Genomic DNA, 19,582 nt, shown 5'->3' with positions numbered 1-19,582 from the left:
TAAGTGGCCCTAAGCCTGGCACTAGTGGTAGCCAGCATTGGTTCACATCTTAGTCTCTCCCAGGCACCTCCAAGCCCAGAATAAGTGGCAGTCATCTGCAGATCACTTTGTAGCTCATACCAGGTGACCTCAGGCAGAACAAAGGAAGCAGCTGACTTTGGTCTGTACCAGAGCCCCTCCAAAGAGGCCCCAGGACCAACACACCTGGTGGCCAGCTTTATACCACACCAAAGCGCTACCCAGCTACCTCCATAAATGACATACCCAAAGGGCTGGCTCAGCAAGCACCAGAGCCCCACTAAAGTGAATGCTGCTCCTTGGGGTCAGCACCAGCACAACAGCTCCTCTGCTATAGTCATAACCAGTCCTCACATTTAGTCAGCCTGAGGATCAATCCTTCCCATTGATGTGCCAACAGTGATCAAGGCTTAACTACAACAGGAGGGCACACAAGGGATACACCTTGAGCACCCAGCTCAGATGACTAAGGAAACTGCAGCACTTGACCCCACATGACACCTACTACATAAGGCCACTCTACCAAGACCAGGAGATGTAGCAGCTCTACCCAATACATAGAAACAACCGTAGGGAGTCAGCCAAAATGAGACAAAGAAGCCTGTTCCAAATGAAAGAACAGGGCAGAACTCCAGAAAAATAAAATAGAGACAAGGAATCTATCAGATGTAGCGTTCAAAACCCTGATTATAAGGATGTTCAGTGAACTCAGAATATTAACAAAGAGAATAGGACACATAAAGAGGTAGAGAAGTAAAAACCAGTAAGAAATGAAGGGTGCAGTAACTGAAATGAAGAATACATTAGAGGGAATCAAGAGCAGATTAGATGAAGCAGAGGACTGAATCAGCGACTTGGAATACAAGGTAGCAGAAAACACCCAGTCAGAACAACAAAAAGAAAAAAAGAATTTAAAAATATGAGGATATTTTAAGGGGCTTCTGGATAACATCAAATGTAACAACATTTGCATCATAACGGTATCAGAAGGAGAAGAGAGATCAAGGAATTGGAAATCTATTTGAAGAAATGATGATGAAAAATTTTCCTAACATGGCGAAGGAAATAGACGTACAAGGCCAGGAAGCACAGAGAGTCCCAAACAAGATGAATCCAAAGAGGCCCACACCAAGCAAGACCCATCATAATTAAAATGCCAAAGGTTAATGACAGAGAAAAGCAGTTACCTATAAAGGAGCTCCATAAGAAAGATTCAGAGTGATGAAAAGCAAGGATTTACAACCAAGATTACCCAGCAAAGCTATCATTCATTTATTTATTTTTAAAATATGTATATTTTTAATCTATTTCAGAGAGAGGAAGGGAGAGGGAGAGAGAGATAGAAACGTCAATGATGAGAGAATCATTGATCGGCTGCCTCCTGCATGCCCCCTGGTGGGATGGAGCCCACAACCTCGGCATGTGCCCTGACCAGGAATCGAACCGTGACCTCCTGGTTCATAGGTCGATGCTCAACCGCTGAGCCATGCTGGCCTGGCCCAGCAAAGCTATCATTTAGAATCAAAGGATAGATAAAGAGCTTCCCAGACAAGAAAAAGCTGAGAGTTCATCACTACCAGACCAGTATAACAAGAAATGTTAAAGGGGTTTCTAGAAGAAGAGGAGGAAGTAGAAAGAATAAAAAATATGAGCAGTAGAATGGCAATAACTACATACCTATCAGTAATTACTTTAAATATAAATGGGTTCAATGCCCTAATCAAAAGACATAGGATGGCTGAATGGATAAGAAAACAAGGTCCATATATGTGCTGTCTATAAGAGACTCACTGCAGATCAAAAGACACACATAGACTGAAAGTAAAGGGATGGAAAGAGTATTTCCTGAAAATGGAAACAAAACAGGGTGGGCTAGCAACACTTAAACCAGGCAAAATAGACTAAAACAATGGCTATATCAAGAGACACAGGACCCGGGAATTCCACTTCTGGCTATTTCCCAAAATACTAATTTGAAAAGACATATGCATCCCTGAGTTCACTGCAGCACCATGTACAATATCCAAGATATGGAAGCAAACTAAATATCCATCAATAGATGAACGGATGAAGAAGAGACGGTACATATATACAATGGAGTATGACTCAGCTATGAAGGAAGAATGAAATCTTACCACCTACAGCATGGATGGGCCTAGAGAGTATTATGTGAAGTAAAATAAGGCAGACAGAGAAAGACAAATGCCATATGATTTCACTTATATAAGTGGAATCTAAAAAAATAAATGAACCAACAAACTCATAGATACAGAGAGGGGTTGGGAGATGGGTGAAAGGGGGCAGGGATTAAGACGTGCAGATTGCCAGCTATAAAGACAGTCTCAGGGATGTGAAGCACAGCAGAGGGAATTAGTTAATAATATTGTAATAACTGGATGGTGTCAGGTGGGTACTAGACTTAGCAGGGGGATCCTTTCGTAAGTTATATAAATGTCTAACTGCTATGTTACATACCCGAAACTAATATAAAGTATGTTAACTGTAACTGAAAAATAAAAAAATACTTTAAAATATTTTAAAATTAATTAATTAACCAACTAACCACAGTCCTGTGTCAGGTAAGAGCTTTTTACTTGCAAAAAAAGTCACATGAAGATTTAGGTCAAAAACTGTTCACTGAAACTTTGTAATAGTAAAAAACAACAAACAACCTACATGTTCGTTAACGGGAGTAATGGAATTATGGTATATCCAAAAGGTGAAATAGTATATAGTTGTTAAAAGTTATGTTTTCATGAACTAACAAGCAAAATAGAGACACACTCATAGATAAAGAGCAGGCTGACAGCTCGCTGGGGGGGGGGGATTGAGCAACAAAGGGAAAAATAAAAGAGAACTCTTGGAAATATGATTGGGGGGAGAAGGGGGAGGTGGAAGAGGGTATGGGGGGATAAATGGTGATGGAAAAAAATAAAATTTAAAAAATAAAAGTAATGTTTTCAGATACTATCTTTTAAAAGGAAAATGTTCATGTAATATGAAATAAAGAGCAAACTACAGAACCAAATAAACTATGACCAGAATTTTAAGAATGTTAAAACTTACTTTGCAAACAAAGTCTGCATATACAGGGTAGGGCAAAAGTGAGTTTACAGTTGTGAGTACACGAAACAGTTTACTCTTGTATTATTATGCATTATTTATCACCACCATCCGTACAAACAACTGTAAGCCTGCTTTTGCCCCACCCTGTATAATTTGAAGGAAATGAACCGAGAACTGGACAGTTTACCCCAGATGCTGAGGTTTCGGAGGTTCGAGAACTGGACAGTTTACCCCAGATGCTGAGGTTTCGGAGGTTCGAGAACTGGACAGTTTACCCCAGATGCTGAGGTTTCGGAGGTTTTTATTGTGTTCTCTCTGCCCTTCCACACTTCCCAATAGTTCTATAATGAAGATGTGTTATTTTTTTTTATCAAGGGAAAATGCGTTTTAGGAAAAGGGTCCTAATGTTGGCGATTCTAGAAACACACCTGCGTCCGTATCATTCCGGCTCTGTCCTGCGTGTGCTTTGCGGGTCCGAGAAGCTCTCATGTTCTCAAGTGAGCGGGAGAGCAAAGGCACAGGCGTGATTTCTTCAGCGTGCGGCGCCTGCGGATTCGATTGACAGGTTGATGTTCCCAGCTTCCAAGGCCCAGCATACCTACCGCCTATGAATGAAGCTTTTGCTGATGACACCAACCTTCACCCCAAGGCAGATACCCCATATTTACACTGTTTCAGCGTCTACCAGGCTTTGTTTTAAAAAGAGAAGAGAAAAACCCCACGTGTCTTCCTCCTGCGCTGGCCACACGGCACGCCTGTCCCTTGGAAGGCAGAGGGGTGGCCATTTCGTATTCTTAGTGCCCAGGCAGACCTTTGCTCCTCGGTAACTGGCTAAATGTCTTGAACAAATGCACAGTAGGACCCCCGCAATATAAAGATTTTTCAGAAGGGCTGTGTAATGTATTTGTCTTAAAATGTCAGTTGATAGTTTAAAACAAGTGTTCTCACTGGCCCACCCTAAAACATAACAGTCTTTGAAGAGCACCAGCGACAGGAAAGCAGCCTGTTCAGCGCACTCTACGTTTCTTTTGATGGTCTGGGGCTCTTTTCACAGTAGAGCCGTGTGTGTGCGTGTAAATTGATGTGGCCATTTTAGAAGGGCAGTTGGGCAATATCTATCCACTGGAAAATGCACATAACCTTTGTACTTCCAGGCATTTACTCTCCAAATAAACTTGCACAGAGTAGGCAAACATGCGGACAGATGGCCTTGTTAGAGCACCGTTGGTCACATTTCTCACTAGGAGAGGGACTGGGGCACTGCAGTCCTTGAGAACAAGATTGGCCTGTCTGTATTTCGCACCATGGTGGTGATGTTCTCCGTGTATGTGCGTATTGCATGCCAGGCGCTATACCATGCGAGATCTCACACAGTGTTTAATAATTCTCACAATAGCTATACAGCTGGTACTATTATGATGGCAGGTGTTAGTATCTATTATTTTGCAGTTGAGGCCTGAGGCACAGAAATGAAATAACTTGCGCAAGGTCACACAGCTAGTAAGGGGCAGACCTGGTATTGAAATCCAGGCCGCCTGAGGTTCAAGCAGCCTGCACTGTGAACCTCTGAAATGCATAGTATCTTTTCTATCGACGGAGAAAGGTCAAGATACAGGGTCCTTGGCTTACGGAGGGTTGACTTACAGTTTCTTACGACGTAGAGAAGCATTACGCAGTCAGCAGCAACTGGCTGGGCCAGGCTGTGGTATTCCATAGGTTATCATGTGCATTAAGTGCATTTGCGACTTACGGTGTTTTCAGCACACAATGGGTTTATCCGTGCGTAACCCTGTCATAAGTCAAGGAGCGTCTGTTAGATATAAAGAAGCGGTTCAGAACTGAATGTAGAGTATGGCGTCATTTGTGTTTTAATTTTTTTAAAAAGCAACAGCACAAACTGGAAAGATACAAAAGAAACATAACAGTGCTTCTTAAAAGGAGGAAATGGGTGGCCTTTAATCTTTTGCTTGTGTTTTAATAATAGGCGTATATTATATAAAATTTTTTAATCCTTACTGAGGATATTCTTTCTGTTGCTTTTCAGAGAGAGTGGAAGGGGGGGGGAGAGACATCGATGTGAGAGAGACACATCCATTGGTTGCCTCCTGCACGCGCCCCAACTGGGCCAGGGATCAAGCCTGCAACTGAGGTATGTGCCCTTGGCCGGAATCGAACCCAGGACCCTTCAGTCCAAGGGTTGATGCTCCAACCACTGAGCCAAACTGGCTAGGGCTATTATATAAATTTTTAACTAAAATAAGTGTATCTGATATTTTGAAGAGTTATGATACTGAAAACTAAGCTGAAGTCATGAGGCTCGAATGCTTTATCCCTCCCCTTTTACATACCTCAGTATAGGGTTTCCCTTCTTCTAACATCCTGCCACCAGCTCTCAGTCCAAGATATCAGCTCTCTTCGGAATTCACTTCCTCTGGGGTTCATTGTTTACCTGACCCCACTTTGAATACTTAAGTTTTTGATTGACATAGCACCTTAATCTTCTATTGTTTCCCAAAGGATTTGAGACTGCTTATTTTAAGATAAGATTCCATAGGCTAATAGAGTTCTATACAGTTGAGCAGTAAGATTAACTTTTAGTTTCCTAGAATTAGGCCAAAAACATTTTTTTCCTGAATTCTGTATTTCCTGTGATTTGACAAAAGGACACATACCATTTTGTTTTTCTTTAAAAAAAAAAAAATAATAATAACAGGCTTTGTTTTATAGGCTCTTTTATGCAGTTGATTCCTCTCTGGTTGTTTCTTGGTGGTGGTTTTCTCTACCCGACTAAATTATAAGCTTCCTTAGGACAAATTCCATTTTCTTTCTTTTTTTAAATTTTATTGATTGATTTTGAGAGAGAGAGAAATGTCAATTTGCTGTTCCACTTATATGTGCATTCATTGGTTGATTCTTGTATGTGTGCTGACCGGGGATCGAACCTGCAACCTTGGACAACATTGTAATCTGCTGAGCTACCTGGACAGGGCAAATTCCACTTTCTGTACTTTTTTTGTTTCATTCCTGCCTAGAAAATACTCACTTATTATTATGGTTGAAATTATAAATTAAGTAGCAACTGCAACCCTGCTGCATTTCAAAGATTATGTTACTGCCGCTTTTCAGACTTAATCTTTGAGCAGTTGGGAAATAGGTATTTTTGTCCCCCTCAGCAGGGTATCTTCTGGTAGCCCTCAAAAAAAATTTTTTTTTAATTTATTTCTTAGTGTGGAGCTTTTACTGAGTTGTTTTTTTTTTTTTTTAAAGATATGTCTTTATTGATTTCAGAGAGAAGAAGGGAGAGGGAGAGAGAGAGAAACATCAATGATGAGAGAAGCATTGACCGGCTGCCTCCTGCACGCCCCTCCTGGGTTGGAGCCCGCAACCCCGGCCTGTGCCCTGGCCGGGAATCGAACCGCGATCTCCTGGATCCTAGGCCGACTCTCAACTGCTGAGCCACGCTGGCCGGGCTCCTGAGTTCTTTTGTAACCCTTCCTACCTGAGTGTGTAGTGTAAAGAGTTGGAAATTTGTCTCAACTTTTGTTGTTATGACAATTAAATCTTTTAAAATATGGCTATAGCTTTTGTTAAAAAAGAGACAGTTCGTCCAAAATGGAGTCACTTGTGCTAAGCCCCACATGAGCAAACCAAGACTTAGTACCTAACATAATTGCAGTTTCAGCCTCTCACCTTTTTCTTTCTCTTAGGCCAAGTTATCAAGGCATGGGACATTGGGGTGGCCACCATGAAGAAAGGAGAGATGTGCCACTTACTGTGCAAACCAGAGTATGCATATGGCTCGGCTGGCAGTGTCCCCAAAATTCCCTCGAATGCAACTCTCTTTTTTGAGGCAAGTATGTGTGTGATGCTCCCTTGTTAGCATCTGCTCCGCTCTGGTGCTGGTTCTGAAGCAGCAGGCAGTGGGAAGAGGAGCTGAACTCGCTGTTGAGATTAAGATCCAATTTATTTATTTTGGAGCTCGGCTTCTTGAATTGTTTCCCACAGACCCAAGGGGTGTGTGCCAGTGCTTTCTTAGAAACGTGTCTCTGGCACAGAAAGGTTGTATCCAAATAAACAAGTGGCCAGGCTTAGGAGTAAAGGTTCTGGTCGGTGGCGTGCGTATGACATATTAAAACTGGCCAGAGGACAGGATGGAAATGTGGGAAATAAATGTTGAAATATGCCTAAATCAAGTTTTAAGGTATTTCCATGTTATAAAGGTTTATAAATGTCACAGATCTCATTAGACACAGTAGGGGAGATAGTATGTTATTCATCGTGTGTTGAATTACACATATTTGGCCAAACCTGATTCTAAAATTGAGGGGGGGAATACCTGAAACAGCGTAACTGGGGAAAATCCGCCCGTAGGTGATTACAGGCCTGATTTCATAGGATTTATTCTTACATTTTAAGAAGGGAATGCCATGAACCTGGGATGGAAAAGTGGTGGTGTCTCAAGTCAGACAAAATAGTTTGGGGCCAGCACTTTGTAGCTCTGGCTTTTGGCCCACCAGCAGTTCTCGTGTTTCCTGTCTGTCTGTGCCACGCTCCCCGCAGGATGCGGGCCCAGGCGTCAGCAGTACTGGAAGGTTCTTTCCAGGTTCCGAACAGTGCCGCGCTCTCGTCTTCCTACCCTCTAATGACTGAGACGCATAGATAAATATAAAGCAGGGCTTTATCTTGTAAAATGAAAAGGGGAATCAGTTGTCCTTGCCCTTAAGTACGTTAAATTGGCTTTGTTTGATCTTTTCTCAGCCAAGTCTCTTTTTCCTTTCCAGATTGAGCTCCTGGATTTCAAAGGAGAGGATTTGTTTGAAGATGGAGGCATTATCCGGAGAATCAAAAGGAAAGGGGAAGGCTATTCATACCCAAACGAAGGAGCCACAGTAGAAGGTAAGCGCTGAAGCTAGAGCCAACGGAGCCTTTAAGAGTTGGGTTCCATTTATGTGGATGAAATGGAGATTTCTTTTTAAAAAGCTTGTTTATAGAAATAAATATATTGAATATATATCAAGAATAGCTTTAAATTTAACACTTATTTAGTAACGATTTCATTTAGTAAATATTTACTCACCATGTGCGTGCGAGGTACTGTGCCAGCCTCTGCCAAGTCACAAAATGAACAGAATATCCCGTCCACCAGGGAGTTCTTACTGCATGAACTCTCTGGTGTGCCAACAGCTGTATTAGTGGCTGTACGTAGCTATTCATTTATTTCGCACAATAACCTTAGACGGTAAGATTTATTATCCCAAGACGAGAAAAGCGAGTTTAGAGAAGTTATATAAATTGCTAGTTCTGGAGTTACTAAACAGAGCAGTAGATTACAGTGCCCTTCAGGCCTCTGAAACCCATCTCACTGGCTGTGATCAAGATAAAAAAAAACAAAAACCAGTTTATCATTTTCACTCAATCAGAATTGGATGATAGTGTTTGTTCTGTTCTATGTCAAGAGACCTGGGTTCAAGGTCTGCTTTGCCATTTATGGAGGGACCTGAGGCTCTTCCACTTTTTCATTGGCCGATTTGGGAGCGAGGACACTGCTGGTCTTGGCTGACTGAGCCTTCCTCCTCCCAGAGCACATCGGGCCCACCCCTGGGTGCGCTGCTTGTCAACTTGGTAATCAGCGTTTGCGGTTTCCCCAGTTCACAGTGAGCGCTTGGGGGCTAGAAGCTTCTTCATCCCTTGGTTTCCAGCATCGCCCACAGTGCCTTACACACACTTGGTGCTCGTTAAATGCTTTCTGCGTGGATACGTGCTGGACAGATGCCACTTAACTGAGCTGAAGTACTTCAAAAAGGAGTTGTGAGAGGACAGAGGACTATTTCCATTAAGGAAAAAAAGCCACTAAACAAAGGTGGCAACGTGAACGGTTATAAAAGGCATTTTCACTGGAAAATAAAGAGTTCATTTAAAGCTGTAAACTAGAATAGTTGATTTTTTTATCTCTAATGTTGTATATACTACTTTGGACCCATATTTCATTTTTATGAGTCTGGCAAATTAGTCCGAATTAGTAGTTTTAAAATTGGAACTGGTTATAAATGGTTATAAACGACTGTACTGTTGCAGTTGAAGTGCTCAGGTGGTTATCATTTACAGTACGTTTAGAATAAATAAAGAAGAGCTTGGGTGTGGAATGTGGGAGAAACACCTAGACCAGGAGTCGGGAGGTGGGGACCTGGCTCCCTCCGGCTGCGTCCGGGCCTCGCCTCTGAGCGTTGGCTGCCCTCAGACGCGGTGACGCAGGCAGGGTAGGCCTCTTGGTGTCTAGGGCCCCGCTGCCCTGACCATGCTGCGATGGGATTCTAATGTTTATGAGCTACAGGAATGAAAGAAAATTCTCTTCAGTGTATTACCAAGTGCTGTTCAGTGTGCTTTTTCTTACCTCAATTAAGATGACCGTCTTGTAATTTTTATTCAGTGTTGTCCCTTTTTCATTTAAAAAAGTCACCATGTTCTAAAGTATTCTAATGGACATTACGATGACGGTTAGTCGTGGCACTTTAGTTTCATGCCAGTAGGGGCTGCATTGTTACTTTTAAGCTTTGCCTTCACAGAAAATCCAATCTGACTGACATAAGGCTCTGAAGAGCCAGCAGCTCCTCTTCCCCCAGCTCCGGGCCTCGGGCCTCGCACATGCTCTGCTTTGTTAAATTCACTGCTTGTAGCCAGTCCATCGGGGTGCTGGCTGGATGTGGCTCCCTTGCCTCTTGCCTCACAGTGCTCTCAGCCACATTTGCATGCAAAGAACGCAGGCAACCGGCGGCAGTTTCCAAATGCGGGAATTTCAAGAGTGATCCTCTGGATGCAGATTGTGGGAGTACCCTTTCCTCTCACCTCCTTTCCCTTTCCAAATCCCACTGACGTGCAAGATAGAGGGAATGATTGCCAAACAGAGGAAGAAGTCCATATTAGTGCTGGAAGTCAGGGGGAATGCAGGAAGTGGATCAGCAATTATGAAAAATTTCTGGAATATGTAAACTAGATGAAATTGGACTGATGTAAACTAGACTCAGGAAACCCAGCCCAAAACAGGTGTAGAGAAGATCTCTGCAGAGGTACACACCGTCCTCAGCAAGCGTGGGCAGAACTCCAAGCTCACAGGCAGCTGGCGCGAGGGAGCCAAAGCAGGCTGTGGGGCAATCCTCAGGGTTGTTATAAAACAATATGGGACAGCTGGGCCAGTAAACCTCTAGTGTAGTAGTTCTCAACTTTGGCTGAATTTAGAATCACCTGGGGAGCTTTTAAAATCCTGATGCCCGGGCTTCAGCCCAGACCAGTTAAAACAAAAGTCTCAAACCTCAAAAGATGGAACTCTCAGGCACAAGAGTGTTATGTTGTTGTGTTTTAAACTCCCCTGCATGATTCTAGTTTGCAGCCAAGGATTGAGAATTACTACCCTAGGGTCTGACTGTGACTTTTGCTCCCAGGCTAGAGGTAGTAAGGCCAGATTAAAATAAAATAGGGCTCTGCCTCAGAAGACTCCACATGTAGGGCTTGGACTATAGAAGAGGGCATCAAGTATTTTTGAACTTTTAAAACAGATGTGGGGAGGGTGAAATAGCAGGTCTGCACAACAGTAAATATGCTCAAGTGTTTGTTCCTTAAGTAAAACTTTTTCGTACATCACCAGTGGAAAAGGTGTCCCCAGCCTTCCTGTGCACGTGCTCAGCACAGAGTCAGTGCCCAGGAAATACCTGTGGGACCCTCACCCAGAGACCTCTGCGGTTAGCCTTCCCCGTTTGGGAAAAGGTGGACCGTGGAAATGTAGTCAGCTGCTTAGAAGCACTGCGCTAGGTCACTAACTGTAACCATTTCATCCCGTGTAATCCTTCCTCTATACCACGGTCAGACAACAAAGAGTGGTCAGCAGATACCGTGGAAAAGAGGAACCAAGGTGAGCTAAGAAGAAATAGAAGAGAACTCTTAAAATACTAATTACTGTTTTAAGAGATATTTAACACATTAAATGCCTAAGTGAAATAACCGGCTCTTTGAAAGCTGGCCGGGTGGCTGGGTTGGTGAGAGCGCCATCCCGACGCACCAAGGCTGCGGGTTGGTCCCTGGTCAGTGCGCATACAAGAAGCGCACATGTTGGAACAGTAAGTCGATGTTTCCCCCCCTCTCTCATCAGTAAATAAAAATTAAAACAAAAACGAAAATGGTTGTCAAAATTAGAGGAAGGGTTGGAGAGCAAAATGGAAAGTCGCAGAATCTGAGTTCGTGATAGGAAAGATAGTCAAGAATATCTCAGAACACAGAGCAAAAACCAAAGCGATAAAAGGAAAATGGGAAGACAGATAATGTGTGAAGGACAGACAGCGAGCATCTAATCAAACATGTAGAGAAGACAGAAGAGTCTTAGGACTGGACGGGCCGTTGATAGTGGCCCGTGCGGGATGCGTCCTGGGGAAATGACTGAACTCCGTAGCTGCAGAGAAAATGTTGAACTCTTCCGGGGAGGGACAGGCTGTTGTCGAGGACTGAGAAGCAGAAGGACATCAGACTTGCTGTGGGGGATACTAAATACCAAATACCAGGCTCCGAACGCTGTGTCTGACTATGAGTATTCCCAACCTCGAATTCTCTACTCAGCCAAGTGATCATTTAACTATGACGACAAAATTAACTTTCCGGAACATGCAGACGCATGCCTTTTTAAAAGAAGAATGATAATAATAACTATAGAATATACTAAAACAGCACAAAACATAAAGCCAAGGAGTGAAGTTGGATATGTTTATCTTGATTCCTGAAGTGGTGGAACTTTAGCGTTAAAAATAATAATAGTTCGCCCGACTGGCATGGGTCAGCAGTTGAGCATTGACCTGTGATCCAGGAGATCACGGTTTGATTCCCGGTCAGGGCACAGGCCCGGGTTGTGGGCTCGATCCCCAGTGGGGGGCATGAGGGAGGCAGCCGATCAATGACTCTCATCTTTGATGTTTCTCTCTCTCCCTCTCCTTTTGTCTCTCTGAAATCAATAAAGATATATTTTAAAATAATAATAGCTTAACAGTCTGGAGCTAGGTTCTGGGTCATATGAACAAAATGTGGCACAGATAGAAAAAGGAGAGGGGAGGCAAAATTGCCTAAAGTGATATTCTTTTTTTTAAAATTTTTTTTCAATATATCTATTGATTTCAGAGAGAGGACGGGAGAGGGAGAGAGAGAAACATCAATGATGAGAGTCATTGATCGGCTGCCTCCTGCACGCCCCCTGCTGAGGATCGAGCCCACAACCCGGGCCTGTGCCCTGACCGGGAATTGAACCGGGATCGCCTGGATCCTAGGTCGACGCTCAACCGCTGAGCCACGCCCGGCCGGGCTAAAATAATGTTCTTATTCCAGGAGAGATTATGCTGATTAATTGTTAATACTGATAAAATTATATATACTTTGAAATAATTTGTTTAAAATTTAATTCTAGGTACTAGTAAGAATCGCCTATAGAACTTCCAGACCCACCCAGTGGGGAGCAGGGAAGTAGAGGAACAAGGAAAATTGGATCAATGCAGCACAAGTAATAAAGGAAAAATAACAAGAAAACACTATATAAAAAACCTAAAATAAGATGGTAGGAGTAAAACAGATCGTACCAGTGATTACAAAAAAGTAGAGGTGGAATTCTCATAAGTGCAAAATGACAGCAAAAATCTAGCTGTCTGCTCTTCGTAAATAAAACACCATAAACAAAATGGCACCAAAAATTGAAAATAGAGGAAAGATTTCACGTATGCCCATGTTAAGATCTGATAGAGCTCGAGGTTTTTTTAGTTTGGTTTTTCATATGCTTTTGAAGTATTTATGAATGTCCTGCCAAATTTTGTCTAGTAAGAGAGCAAATTCTTAAAACCATTTTATTACGTGTTTTTGTAAAATAATGTCCTGTGTCATTTGGTCTAAAATGAACCGTGTTTATTCTTTCAGATATTTTGGATTTATATAACTCCTTCTGAAAAGGTATCTTTAAGTCTTAAGGTAGAGTGAAATCTTAGTAGAAAATAGTATTTTTGTTATTTAAAAATCCAGCCAGTGGATCATTTATTTTATTGTAGTATTAAAAAACAAAAGCTCCATATCAGTAAAGAATTTAAATAGCTCTTAGAACTTATTGAAAATAGGAATACTGACTAATATATCAACAAGGGAAATTCCATAGATGAGTGAAAATTACTACCATTTCCCCTACTGTCCTGTTTTCAGATTACTCATTAAATAAATATTTACTTTCTGGCCCTGAACTGTGTGTTGGGCACTGTGAGGTACAAAGGAGCAGAAGACACTGCCTTTGCCTACTTTTACGTTTTTTTCACATTTTGACAGCCCTCTCTGTGAAGCCATTGGTTGGTTTCTTTTACCAAGTTCTAAAGCATGTTTTATCTGGTATAATTTACCTTACAGGAAAGTAATAGCTAATATTCGCTGAGTTCATCTCTGTATCCGTACGTAACACAGTGTTTTCACGTAGTAGACACCCTGACGTAAAGAACGAGTGAATACCAGGTATTGGGCCAGAAGCTTTAATCAGTACTTAATTGAATCCTCTGAACAATTATGAGTTAGCTAATATTATTTCCCCTCTTCTGTAGATGAAGAAACTGAGTCAGATCATTTAAATTACCTTGCTCAAAGCCACAATTGTTTACTGGCAAACTGGGTCTGGGATCCAGGTCTGATGAAACTGCTAACCCGTGTAAAGGGCAGAGTGGCGAAGGTTTGTGTTGGTGTAGAATTGATTGCTCTGCATGTGCTTCTGTTTAGGCTGAGATATATGTCAGCCGTATAAATGTTATTCTACTCAAGCAGTCAGCTTCCAGGCCTGCTGTCAGTTAGCATCTGTCCCTCAGTTTCATAAGCCACCTCACAGTGATATTTGTTCATCTGGAATAGTACAGAGTGGTGCAGAGGAAGAAGGGAGGCAGTTTGCCCCCAAACAGATCACCAGGCCTAGTGGGAACAGTTTCTCTTCTAATCAGTGATTAAATATGCTCTCTGATTTTAGAAATCCATCTCTGCTTCCTCGTTTGCCTTCTCAGGGGGCCATTAAGATCCCTTGTCTCCTGGATGCTCTTGCTCTATTAGGCAGGAGACACAGACAGAGAGAAGCTCATTTGGCATGAATTAGGCAGCAGAGGAAAAAACCCTTGGCAAGTGGGAGTAACCTGTCACAACCTGGTTTTCTCCGGCCAAATAGCCGATCTTGCCTAGTAGTAATGCTATTACAACATTCCCATTTAGATCCCCATGACCCAGTAATTGTTTTGGGAATGAGTGCAAAGCTATCAGACACCAGCAACTATAATTAGAGAAGGGAAAACAGACGCTCACCAGAGCTACTCTTTAGGCTGGAGCGTTTACAGCACTTTATTTTTAGGTTGTGGAGCCTCTTTCTCTCACTTTTGCTTCCTAAAATACAAATTACACAGTTTTTACATTCCAGTTTTTGTTACTGCAGTACACACACACACACACACACACACACACACACACACACACGTTTTAATCGGAGTACAAATTGCTGTCAGCACATTGAGTTCATGTGCCAGCCACATTCAGAACAGGGTGTTCTGTGCTCTTCAAAACAAAATTGCTCCAGGGCAGTCAGAACAATAAGTCAGAGCTCCAGTTTAAGTGATGTTTTGCAGCAGCCGGGGCTCGCTTGATGTGGTTACACTCGGACTGCATAGCTAAACTCGAGTAATTTGGTTTGGTTTGACTTTTTGGGGTTTGGAGGACCTCCGTCTCCCCTTTAAGTTGCATAGGCTTGTAAGTCAAAAGAAAATGTTGTCCGTTTTTAACTTGTGTATTTCTTTCCTTACCAAAAAAATCCCTAAGTAGAAGCATCCTGTATGTACTTTTCTCTGTGGGCACGTCATAGATCATTTGCTTCCCGTAAATTATGCTGGTTGGAATTAGCAACAGACCTCCTGAGGCCGAGCTCCCAGTGAGTCATGGTGGTTATTATTAAATATTTATTAAGTGAGTATTTGCATTAAGAGATGCAAGGTCAGAAGTTGCTTCCACAGCCAGAGCTGCCATAGTTTTCCTTAGTAGCAAAATCATTGAGATAATTTAAAAAATAGCAACTGGCTTTGTAGGAGCTGGGCATGTCTGCCTCTTTCACCAGGAAGGGGGAACCGTACTGTGGCAATAGGCATGCATTTTTGTGGCTCGGAGGTGGTGTGTGAGTGCTTGTCAGCAGTCTTGTAGAACTTGTCACACCAGTGTTCCAAGTTTAGAAGCCAGTTAAGGAGCTGTATAGCTCCTTTGCTACTTGTAGATGTAAAGAATCAGTGGGCTATACTCTCTGAGGCTACCATACCTCCTTTCGTCTAACATTCCAGATAGCGTCAATATTAAAAGGCGGTGGTTTTATATATGCACACAAACTGGGGGGTGTGCACGCAGATCAGCTTATCAGGTTCAGATTTTATGGTAGTGCTTGCACAGGTCCAATTTAGAAGAGTGAGATTTGCCAGACAAAAAGGTTAGTCCATATATAAGGTAGCATTTATAAAAGTTATTACAATTTTTTTACCTTCCTATTAGGTGGCTACTAACGTTGGTCCTGCCGTCTATTGTCGTAGGCCAGCTGCAGTGAATTTTTTGCTTCTCTAATCACGCCTGCGTAATCATTTGACGCTAACTTTTCTGTTTTGCTTGCTTGCTTCGCTTATCTTTCCCAACATGTTTATTAGTAGCCAGTCTTTTTTTCCTAATGTCATGGGGTATCACATGTAAAGAGAACTTCTGAAGTTATTTATGTAATTTTAATATCTAGTACATGCATTGAGCCCAGAAGCAAGCCAGGAAAGTGACACACGGCAGGAGTCCTTGCAGTCTCTGCATTTCCTGTTTTGAAAACACATTCAAACTTGATCAACCAAAAACCACAATGAATGTACTGATAGTTTCCTCCCCCACAAATGTACTCTCTTTTAGGGAGGAAGATACTTCTAACAATAAACCTCAGACAGAAAGATTTGTCAACTCCTTTGTGAGCTGCTAGGGTAGTCTCAGCGCTTGAGGACTTCCACAGTACGTGGGCTGGAACTCACTTTGCTCACTCAGCAGATCTTCTCATGAAAAGTGTCATCGCCTTGGTCTGAATTTCTTGGGCAGATTTTAAAATACTTGATGGAAACTTTTCAGAACTCTCAACTTCTTTAGAAGCATCAGCATTTACTCTAGTAAAAATATCTGAAGCCTTGGACTCTCTGTTGAACTTCTCTAGTATATGTATGTATTTGAAAATAATAAAGTTGAATTTATTTTGAAAATATTTCCCAATTCAAAAGAACTTTCAATGTATTGCAAGTTGATTACGTTTATTTTATGCAGAGCATTCTAGAAGTGAGCGGAATAGAATCATCAGCATTTATGAGTATGGGACAAAGGACAAAATTCCTCTGTGCCAGCTCCACCCTGAGAGTCAGGCCTTCTCTAGTTTGGCAGAGCGTCTTAGACTCCATCCTAAGTCTGCAGCAGGAACAAATCAGAGTGGTATTAATCCTAGTGAATTAGAAAGGCATGAATGCCCCTGAGACAATGTGGCCCCTAGGGTATACATAGCTGCTGTTTCCTCTTCAGAGTTTCTCTCATTTCTCAGGCCCAGGCTAAAAGTAAGCGATCAAGTGATTAACTGTGGGAATTACCTTTGAAACTGGTTTTTCGCCTACATTGAGAGTTATATTACGGGGTTATAGAATCATAGAATTTTAGAGCTTCACAGGACCTTTGAGATCATGTAGTTCAAAAGTAGAGTAAGTTGGAATTAGATTTGTATTTGGAAAATAATTGTCTCATGGAATGGGTATAACAGAACAAGTGATTTTTTAAAAATATATATATATCTTTATTGATTTCACAAAGAGGAAGGAAGAGGGAGAGAGAAAGAGAAACATCAGTGATGAGAGAGTCATTGATCGGCTGCCTCCTGCATGCCCCCCACTGGGGATCGAGCCCTCGGCCCAGGCATGTGCCCTGACCAGGCATTGAACCTCGATCTCCATCTCCTGGATCCCAGGTCGATGCTCAACGCTGAGCCGTATCAGCCGGGCAGAACGAGTGATTTTTAAAAAAAAATTTTTAGTTTCTAAAGCAAGCTATTGATCTAAAGTAGAGCAACCAGTCAAAAAAAAGTAAACATGTTAGGAAATCATTACATTTTAATCTAGACCATTATATTATAGAAGAATAAAGAATTTTCTTACGAAAGACACATTATGGCGTTGTTGTGCCGTGATACAAGCAATCGATTTTTCTTACTGAGTCAGACCTAAATGGTGAGGAATGAATAATAACCCTTACTGTTAAAAGTAGTTGAAAGTTTCAGAGAATTGTTTATCCTGGGGGGGGGAAGGCTAATCAATCAAGAAAAAAAATATGCATTTTTCTTATTTTGTCTTGAAAGAACATAAAAGCCCCTTATCTAACATGAAATTACCCCGGAAATGAGTGAGCCTGAGTGGAGGGGGAGTTGGGCCCCGAGAAGCTGACTTCTGCACGTCGCAGGCAGTTTGGTTTGTGAGGTTACAGTCGAGCGTTTATGGATTCCGCCTCACTTTACATTCAGTTCTCCACCAAGGGGTAGAGCTGTGTCAGTAGCTGGCGATGTCGCCTTTGGGTTTTCCATTTTTATTCAGCTATATTTGTGGACGAGCTTAGGACTCAGGAGAGTTCACCTGCGCACCTGCGCGCCGCTGGGGAGGCCGCCGTTCCTTGTTTCACGCGAGCACCCGAGGCCAAGGTGCAGTTCTAGATATTAAATTATTGGCATTTTGATAATTGTCTAATAATGTAGTATTTCCTGATCCTGTGAGGAAGCCTCTGCCGTTTCGTGGGTTTAAGTTAAACCGATTTTCCACTGTTTTATTACCCACTGAGCTATCTTACTGTCGCGGTTATCAGTAATTCAAAGTTTAAACTTAAAATGGGAAGAAATATGATTGCTCTTGAGTTTTCCGACCGGCTAGCCTAGGCCTCGACAAGTCACACCACTCGGGTGTCAGCTGAAATGGGGAAGGGCAGGTGACCACGGGCCGCGTCCCTCAGTTCCCCAGTGACCGTCTGTCCGTCTGCTCCCCGCAGTCCACCTGGAGGGCCGCTGTGGCGACAGGACATTTGACTGCCGAGATGTGGTCTTCACCGTGGGCGAGGGCGAGGACCACGACATTCCCATCGGGATCGACAAGGCGCTGGAGAAGATGCAGCGGGAAGAGCAGTGCATCTTGCACGTGGGGCCCCGGTAAGCACCTCCGGCGGCACGGCCGGCTCGCCCCAAGGACGGGGAGCTGCTCGCTTGCTCAGCACTTGGCACTGCCCGGGGCGCTGCTGCTAACAGTGGGGAAAATTAATCAACTAGGGCTGCAGTTAGAGGGGGAGTGAATCGTTGGCCCTTCTATGACAAAGGGTTAGGGCCCGTCCACTCGATTGCTGTGTGTGAACAGGACCGGCGGGCAGGCTTTGCTGTTTTGGGTGCTCGTTTTGCCATATTGCCAAGGGTGGAGGCCATCGGCACTTCTCACCTGACCCTCTTGCCCCCTCCTCTCTTTTCTCTAAATTGGGCAGGAGGCAGTAAAACACAGGGGTTTGGGAGTAGAAGAAGCATTGGGATGATTTATTACCGCTTGAGTTTGTGCCACCTGTTCTTATACAGAGTCCCTGAAAAAAACAAGTGTTCCTCCTGGACCTAAAGGCAGCAGAGATGACTCATTTTTCCCTAAATTTTTCCCATCATAAGGACACCCATTAGCACTTCCAAGCTTAGAACTATCAGACACTAACAATCTCTCTTGTGAAAACATGTTTGGTATTATTTTTAGATCTAAAATTATACCATGGATCCAACCCTTCTATCTTGAGAAATGAACCCTTGAGAGAAACCAGGGCGTTTTGATTCTGTTTGCCTGTAAGTGCATCTGCTTATCTCACGTCTACTCCCTCTCTGGCTCTTTGGATTTCAGTCAGGAGGATTTTGAGGAATTAAGAATCCTGACGAACTGCCCTTAGCGCTGGGTAATTCTGGGCTGCTGTGCAGCCTCAGCGGGCATCGGCGGCATGCTTACCTTCGCCCCGACGCGGCCGTCTCCTGTCTCTCAAGTGATGTTTTAACCAGCCCACTGCTCACCTGAAACTCCTTCCAGAGTGCTCTCCGCCTTGAACCTGTTAGAGCCTTCCCTGGGGCACCTTTTATTTAACGCCCTCTTTTTCTCTGTCACACTCCTTTCCCCACTCCTGGATTCCCACTTCAGTGTGTTTTATTTACACTCACTCTGTGTTTGTAGTTCACTCTCAGGTGAACCTATATTTCTCTCTTTCTACAAGGAACTTTTTAAAATCAAGCAACGCATAGAGAAGGCTTTCTCCTCCGTAACTAAATAATACCTGCTGATTTTAATCCAGCATTCCAAAATGACAGTAGTTCTAGGTTTATATAAAGAGAGTGGTATTTATGTCCCATGTGTGTTTTCAGGTTTCAGTTCCTTGA

General features: G+C 42.9%; 1 protein-coding gene across 2 annotated transcripts in view; it reads left to right on the top strand.

Moving 5' to 3' along the window:
• FKBP5 (FKBP prolyl isomerase 5) overlaps positions 1–19,582 on the top strand; it is a 90,882-nt gene that overhangs the window by 53,763 nt on the left and 17,537 nt on the right. For both annotated transcript variants that reach the window (XM_087817357.1, XM_087817358.1), the window contains exons 4-6: positions 6,792–6,934; positions 7,866–7,980; positions 18,184–18,340. In XM_087817357.1, coding sequence (XP_087673483.1) covers positions 6,792–6,934; positions 7,866–7,980; positions 18,184–18,340 — 415 coding nt within the window. The remainder of the gene's footprint in view (positions 1–6,791; positions 6,935–7,865; positions 7,981–18,183; positions 18,341–19,582) is intronic.

The sequence above is a fragment of the Miniopterus natalensis genome, chromosome 5 (genome assembly GCF_054644295.1).
Source record: "Miniopterus natalensis isolate mMinNat1 chromosome 5, mMinNat1.hap1, whole genome shotgun sequence".
Lineage (NCBI taxonomy): Eukaryota > Metazoa > Chordata > Mammalia > Chiroptera > Miniopteridae > Miniopterus > Miniopterus natalensis.
The sequence above is the reverse complement of the archived record's forward strand: the minus strand, read 5'-3'. Positions and strand labels throughout refer to the sequence as shown.